Genomic DNA, 7,730 nt, shown 5'->3' with positions numbered 1-7,730 from the left:
AGAGATGATGGGAGATAGATCAGAGAGGGCCGAAGATGGAGGAAGAAAGAAACAGGGAGGGACGAGATGAAGATGAAGAAGATGAAGATGAAGAAGAAGATGAAACAGAGAAATGAAGGGGAGAGAGAGGAGATGAAACAAAAAAATGAAAGGAGAGAGAGTGGAGTAACGTGAGTTTGGGTTCCCCAAACCTGACTTTCCCTTTTTTAAATTTTTTTATTATTATTTTAATATTTTTTCGGCACAAATAATTAGGAGAGTTAGGTATTGTGTGTAATTGTTTAGAACTTAAGGGGTATAGTGGTAAAGTTTTTATGTCCAAAAACGGAAAGTGGACACATAAAAGGGAACGCCATAAATGGGAACTGGACACGTATTTAGGAACGGAGGGAGTATTTGTTTTAATGTGATTTACTATGCAAACAGTTCTTATTTTATGACTTTCCAACTTATTTTCTTCCTATTTATACTATTTGTGGTATACAAGATGTGATTTAATATAATACCAAGTATTTGTTTGTTTGAATTAGTTCATACTATATGTTTGGGCTCCCAATTGGAAACCAATTGGGCCAACTGTCCAAAGGCTCAATGGCTTCAAACAGCAACATTCAAGCCACTTTACCCCTTAAAAGGCTATTCAACCATCAACAAGGCCCAAGGCCCAACAAGCTAGTAATAAATGACCTATGGGGCATTTACTACACAAACACTATAAATAAGCCGCCATGGCTCCCACCTCAAGGTACGTCCAATTTATTGCCTTAAGACTAGTCTCTAGAGAACTTTCTCTAGAATCCGAGCATTGTTCTTACTTAGGAATCGGAGGGGCTTTCCTCGGAACACCCCCGAGGCCAGTTACATTGCTCACTGTGCAGGTAATTTCGGACACAACTCACGCAATCAAGCTAGATCTTACATAACAACGAATAGGGCTTCACCCGAAGCCCATTGTTCTAACACCGGAACAATTTGGCGCCGTCTGTGGGGAAGATACTACAAAGCTTCGGAAAAACCACCATTTTTCATCCAAGATGGAGAACATTCATGACTACGAGTCTGACGAATCTGAAGTTCGTCCAGAACCAAGTCGGACAACGCACACTCACACACAAATGACCTCTAGACCTCTGGTTCCTTCAAGGGAAGAGCTCACCGCGGCCATTACTATCATGCAAAACTACCTCGCCAACGAAAAGGAGCAGACGCAGAGGAATGACCGCCGTACACACCGGAGAGTGAGGAGACAAATCCGCTTATAGCCAACGCTCAGTGAGGCACTTCCACGTCTAACCGAACGCTCCCAACTATGACGGGAACACACCTCACAAGATGGAACAAAAGCTCTTGGAGAACCCAAGAGCAGGCTCAAGCTCAGCCAGAGTGGTTCAGGTCACCTACCCCGCGAACTTTTCAAAGCGTTGAAACAACCGCAATTCAACCTACTCGGATCCGAAGTACCATGCACAGCATGCTTAGGCCCTCAGTGCACGAAAGGATTAGGGAAACGAGTAGGTTGGATGACGACCTGAAGCCAGCAGCCGAGCAACGAGGAGGAGAAGGAGGAGACAAGATCGTTCCCCTAGCCCCCATACGCACCTCCGAGCGTTCCATTGCAAGAACCCCAACGTCCTCCCCGTTTATTGAAGAGCTGGTCATGGAGGAGATCCCAAAGGTTAGGCTCCCAACGCACCTAACATATAACGGAACCACATATCCAAGGGACCATGTCATCTCCTACGAGCAGCAGATGTTCTTGAGCCTCCATTCCGAGGCTTGTTGGTGTAAGTACTTTCCAACCAAGCTAACCGGAGTGGCAGGAGAATGGTTCAGATCGTTGTCAAAGGGATCGATCGACATTTTCAAAAATCTGAGCGAGAAATTCTGTGTGCAGTTCGTGAGCAACAATTGCCCCGAGCGAACCACCGCCGAGCTGACCTCTATTCAGCAAGAGAGGGGCGAGAGCCTCCGAGACTTCATGGCCAGGTTTATGAAAGAATCAACCAACATTACAAATTTGCAGCCCGATGTGGCAATCTTTGCCTTAAAGCACGCGATCTAGGAAGGGAAGTTCCGCGACAAACTGTCAATGAAGAACCCCACCAAGATAGATGACGTACTCCAAATGGTAGATGCATTCATTAGAACAGAGGAGTTCAAAAGAGCTGCTACAAGGTTGAAAGGTTCCTCGGAGCTGAAGGATAAAAAAGCAAATCAGAGCATGCCCGAGGGCAGCTCAAGAAAAGGGAAAGAGAAGCAAGGTGCGAGAGATGGAAGCCCAAAAAAGAAGGAAAAAAGGGTGAACTTCAACCCAATTACACTAACTACACTCCACTTTCTCTTCCTCGAAAAGAAATTTACAGCCTCCACAAGAATGATGAGAAATGGCAGAAGCCAAACAAACTTAGATCCAACCCCCTTAACAGGAACAGGAACAAATGGTGCGAGTTCCACGATGACTTCGGCCATAACACCGAGGAGTATAATCAGCTGAAGAACATCGAGGATCTCGTCCGCCGAGGCTACCTCAAACAATACATGGCCGACCAAAGGGAAGAAAAGGAAAAAGCTCGAAATGGCAAGCCACAAGAGCAGCCACAAAAGAGGATCTACAAGGCCACGGGGCACAAAAAGAACGACATCTTGGTAGTGTTCGGGGGGCAGAGGTCCACCCATGCCAGCAAGAAACACTTGAGAGCTCTCTCCCACCGAGTCAACTTCAACGCTGTAGGGGAGAAGGAACCCCATCCTCCAAACATGAATTTCACCGCTGATGACTGCCTCGGAGTCCAATACAAACATGAGGATCCACTCGTAATCTCCATAGATCTCAACAACCATAATGTTCATAGAGTATTGGTCGACGGGCGAAGCGTCGGCAACATCATCTTCAGAAACTGCTTTGAGAAGTTAATGCTCGAGGAAGGAGAGGAGTCGCTAACGAAGGTCAGCTACCCACTGATCGGATTCAATGGCTCCGTAGAAATTCCTCGAGGAAAGATCACCCTTCCAGTCACAATCGGCCAAGGCCAAGCTGCGAGAAATATCTGAGAGGAATTCTTAGTAATGGATTGGGATTCAGTCTACAACGTCATCATGGGATGAACCATGATCCACAAAATGCAAGAAATCTCATCTACATACCATCAAATGATGATATATGTCTCAGAAGCAAGCTTCGCCGAGCGAGTTAAAGGTGATCAAGAGGTCGCAAGGAGAACTTGCCACACCGTCATCCAAATGCCAAGGCTGGGAGACGGTTCTAAAGATGAAGAAGAAAAGCAAGATCCCTCGAGAGAGGAAAAAGAGGAAAAGAGGAGAAAGGCCGGATCAAGCAATCTGGTGAAAGCCGCAGAGGTTGATTCAAGCCCCGAAACCCCTTCTCCCGAGCCAGACCAAGAGATGGAGGATATCTTCCTCGAGGATGATTCAGACATGAGTGTCTAAATAGGCAAAGGCCTGAGCTCGGGGCTCCGAATCGATCTGATCCGATTGCTTTGGGATCACAAAGATATCTTTGCATGGTCGGCAGCTGACATGCCAGGGATAGATCCGAAGATGATCAGTCACAAGCTGGATGTCAGTGTCGAAGCCCGACCAATCAAACAAAAGAAGAGGAACTATCCCTCGGAGAAAAATAAAGCCATCGCCGAAGAGGTGAAGAAGCTGCAAGATGAAGGAAATATGTCCTTCACCCAAGGTGCATTAAGTCTAATACCAAGGTTCAGATTAATTGCGAACAATTAATTCAGTGAAATCAAATGATCGGAACAGCTAGCTGGAGCAATGCTTCCGATTAGTGAGTTCTAATGAATATTAAACTCACAGCTTACTCTTGACTGAACCTACAAGGTCACACCAATGACACGTAACAGATCACCGGATTAAATGAATCGAAAATTCATTTAATAGCTTTTCGGGAATTGGTTGGAAAACGTACTATACGATACGACCTTGCATCGGAAGCGTATATCGTATCGCGAATATTCGTAAGCTAGGCGAAACGAATAAATCATGTCGTACGACGGTGATTCGTCGTATACGAAACGATAAATAATATATCGGAAATATATTTAATCACGGATACGAAAGGGGGAACGGTGCTAGCCCAACGAGCCAAGGCGCGCAAGCGTGCAAGGCCCACTGGGCGTAGCAGCGAGCCAGCGCGCAAGGCCCATGCCTTGGCTGGGCGCGCGCGCACGCAAAGGGCAACAGCAGCAACGCACACAGCGCGGCCCAAGGCCCAACGCCTGGCTGTGCGCGTGTGGGCTTGCGCGGACGAAGTGCTGGCCGGCCTTGCCTTATGGCTTGGTCGGTTAGTAAGGTTATGTAAATAACCTTCTAACCCCTTTTCCATCATAACACAATTCATACACACAACCCTAGGAGAAAACAGAGAACCCTAATTCTCTCTGTGCCTCCAAAGTGTGTTCATCCCAAAAGCACAAACTCTTGATCGATTGTCTAAGCTATGATAATCAAGACGGATCTGATCGTGTCAGTGAACCAAGTAGAGGAACGACAACTGGAGTTCTAAGTTCGTGTTCGTTGACAATTTGTGGAAAACACGCTTCAAACGTAAGTTTGCTTAATCTGTGCTTTATACATGCTTCCTGGCTTTGGGGATTGTTTCCGCACATGTTATTATGTTTAACTGTATTCCCCTACCAAAACCCTCCCAGGAGGAGAAGCAGAACCAATAAAAAATAAAGGCACCCCGAGGAAGGTGGAGCCCGAGCGGACATGGAAACAAGAGCAAAAGGATGCGTTCCAACAGCTCAGGGCCCACCTGGCACAACTGCCAACGCTGGCCAGACCAAAAGAGGGGGAATCCCTATACTTATACATCTCAGTTAGTCTAAGGACTGTGAGTGCAGTACTGCTTCGGGAAGAAGAGAAGAAGCAACAACCAATCTACTTCACAAGCTGAACTCTAACAGGTGCCGAAATTCGGTACCCCCTCATTGAAAATGTAGCTTATGCAGTGGTGGTAGCTGCAAACTGAGACCATACTTCGACTCTCATCAAATCGTGGTATTAACCGATCAACCACTCGAGAAAGTGCTAAACAAAATAGATAGATCGGGGAGACTAACTACTTTGGCTTTCAAACTTTTAGAGTTCGACATCAAGTATCAGCCGAGGACAACCATTAAGGCACAGACACTCGCTGATTTCTTGGCCGAATGCTCATATCAAGAGATGTTGGACGATACGAAGAGGACTTGGGAAGTATACACTGATGGATCTTCCACAGTCAATGGCTCAGGAGCCTGGGTCGTATTGATACCCCCAACGGGGAAAAGCATAGAGTATGCCCTGAAGTTCGGTTTCAAAGGAACCAACAACGAGCCTGAATTTGACATTGCAATCGCAGGAATAGAGCTTTGTATATCTGTGGAAGCTGAACATGTTTGCCTCAAAACTGATTCACATACCTAGCAAAAATTAAATCCTTAATGTCAAAGTTAAGATCCTTCGAAGTGATCCTCATTCCCCGAGGCCAAAATACACAAGCTGGCGCACTATCAAAACTTGCAAGCTCAACACTCATCGACCTAAACAGGCCAGTCCATGTGGAAGTATACCAAGAAATAAGCATCGATCTTCCACCCCCACAGTATACAATCTGCTCCCGAGCCCAGTTGGATGGATGCGGTCATAGCATACAAGGAAAAAGGGGAACTTCCCGAAGACAAGATCCAAGCGAGAAAGTTGAAAAGATTCAACAAATGGTTCATCATCGATGCTAATGGAAATCTCATGAGAAAGTCATTCTCAGCCTTACTTCTGAAGTGTGTAAGACCAACCGATGTTGACTACATTCTGAGAGAGATCCACCTAGGCATATGCGGAAACCACATTATATTGGAGGTAGGGCCTTGGCACATAAGGCACTTCGAGCCGGATACTGGTGGCCCACCATGGTTTCCGAAGCAAAGACAATGATGAGGAAGTGTGAGAAGTACCAGAAATTCACACCGGCTATCCACCAACCAAGTCAAACCCTATAATCAACACTGTACCCCTTACCATTCTCACAATGGGGATTGGACATCATCGGTCCATTTCCCTCAGCTGTAAACCAGATGAAGTGGTTGATCGTAGGAGTTGATTACTTCAGTAAGCGGATCGAAGCCGAGGCACTTTCGGCCATCACAGAAACCCAAGTCCGAAAGTTCATCTGGAAAAACATCATCACAAGGTTCGGCATACCGAGGCTGATGGTCTTCGACCATGGAAAATAGTTTTATAACACCCCGCTGCAGAGTTGGTGCAAACAATTTGGTATCCACCTAGCCTATTCGGCAGTATGCCACCCTCAAAGCAACGGGAAAGCCGAAGCCACGAACAAGCTAATCCTCAACGCACTTAAGAAGAGAGTGGAAGATGAAAAAAGCAAATGGCTAGAGGAGCTTCCAGGAACACTCTGGTCCCTTCGGACCACCAAGAGGAGGCAACAAGACAAACACCTTTCCATTTGGTGTACGAAGCCGAGGTTGTCATCCCTGTTGAGATCGGAACAGAAAGCTTAAGGGTCCATTCATACAACAAGTACGATGGAATCTATGGAGAAAGCAATGACCAACTCTTGTCCGAAGCACTAGACCTACTGGATGAAGCTCGGGACGAGGCCAGAACTCTGAATGCATCCTATCTAAAAAGGGTTAGCAAGCACTACAATCGAAGGGTCAACGCCAGAGCTCTGAAGGTCGGAGATTTGGTGCTCAGAAACGCCGCTGCTGTTCAAAAAGGAAGGATCCATGGGAAACTCTCGGCGACTTGGGAAGGGCCCTATATCATTCACTCTGAAAAGAGACCTGACACCTACATGCTTAAACAGTTAGATGGGCAGATCTTTAAGAACCATTGGAATGCCGATGTTCTCAAGAAATATTTTGTATAAAGAAAACACCCTTTGTAACCCAAGTAAGTTGTTTAATGAGAAGAGGAAGGCCGCTGGCCCCATGTGTTTCATTAAACGTATCTCCTTATATTTTTTTTATCACAATTTTATTATATGCATGCACCTTAGGAAATGATCTCCGGATCACCAAAGCTAAAATCAACATGAGTTAACCATTCCTTGGACAAAATTCCAAGAAATAGTTAACTCAAAATTCAGCAAGCAGGGTACCGTCCAAAAATCCTCGGATTTGCGATACCCTAGAAAATTTTGTTCGCAACGAAAGTCACTAATCGAGTTAAAAACAAGCTCTACACAGGTCTACGGATCGCAGAACTTAGACCAAGATTCGGAAACTATGCCTTCGGGCACCCGAGGTCATAACTAAGAGAAAGACTAGAGATTTCTTGCCCAGGTCCCCGAACCACAAGAAATCGGAAGAACAGACAAAATTCCTGAACGAATCTTCGGATTCGAAGGACTTAAACAAAAATGAGTCTTTGAACAAATTTTCGGATTTGAAGAACTCAAACAAAAATGAGTCTCTGAACAAATCTTCGGATTTGAGGAACTTAAACGAAAACAAGTCTCTGAACAAATCTTCGGATTTTAAGAACTTGGACGAAGAACAAGTCTCTAAACAAGTCCTTCAGATTTGAAGGACTTGGACAAGAAAATCCTCAAACAAACCTTCTGATTTGAAGACATTCGATAAATCCAAAGACACTGAAGGTACTAGAGCTCAAAGATAGACAAAGGCAAACACTTAGCAGAACAAAACTCTATTTTCCATTCAATATTCGGGGGCATACATGAATACATT

General features: G+C 45.4%; 1 protein-coding gene across 1 annotated transcript; it reads left to right on the top strand.

Moving 5' to 3' along the window:
- The first annotated feature begins 2,089 nt into the window (after nucleotides 1-2,089).
- Nucleotides 2,090-3,051, top strand: LOC130467354 (uncharacterized). Its single transcript, XM_056835849.1, has 2 exons — nucleotides 2,090-2,261; nucleotides 2,354-3,051. Exons 1-2 carry the CDS (start codon nucleotides 2,090-2,092, stop codon nucleotides 3,049-3,051), a joined length of 870 nt encoding a protein of 289 aa, XP_056691827.1.
- The last annotated feature ends 4,679 nt before the right edge of the window (nucleotides 3,052-7,730 follow it).

This window comes from Spinacia oleracea, chromosome 2 (genome assembly GCF_020520425.1).
Source record: "Spinacia oleracea cultivar Varoflay chromosome 2, BTI_SOV_V1, whole genome shotgun sequence".
NCBI classification, from domain to species: Eukaryota; Viridiplantae; Streptophyta; class Magnoliopsida; order Caryophyllales; family Amaranthaceae; genus Spinacia; species Spinacia oleracea.
This window is presented reverse-complemented; position numbering and strand designations above follow the sequence as displayed.

What these genes read in the sequence shown, in the direction of transcription:
- LOC130467354 (XM_056835849.1), top strand. Translation starts at nt 2,090, where the DNA reads ATGAAGAACCCCACCAAGATAGATGACGTACTCCAAATGGTAGATGCA. An exon ending in AAAAGGGAAAGAGAAGCAAG is followed by an intron (nt 2,262 to 2,353) that starts GTGCGAGAGATG and finishes TTCCTCGAAAAG; the next exon opens with AAATTTACAGCCTCCACAAG.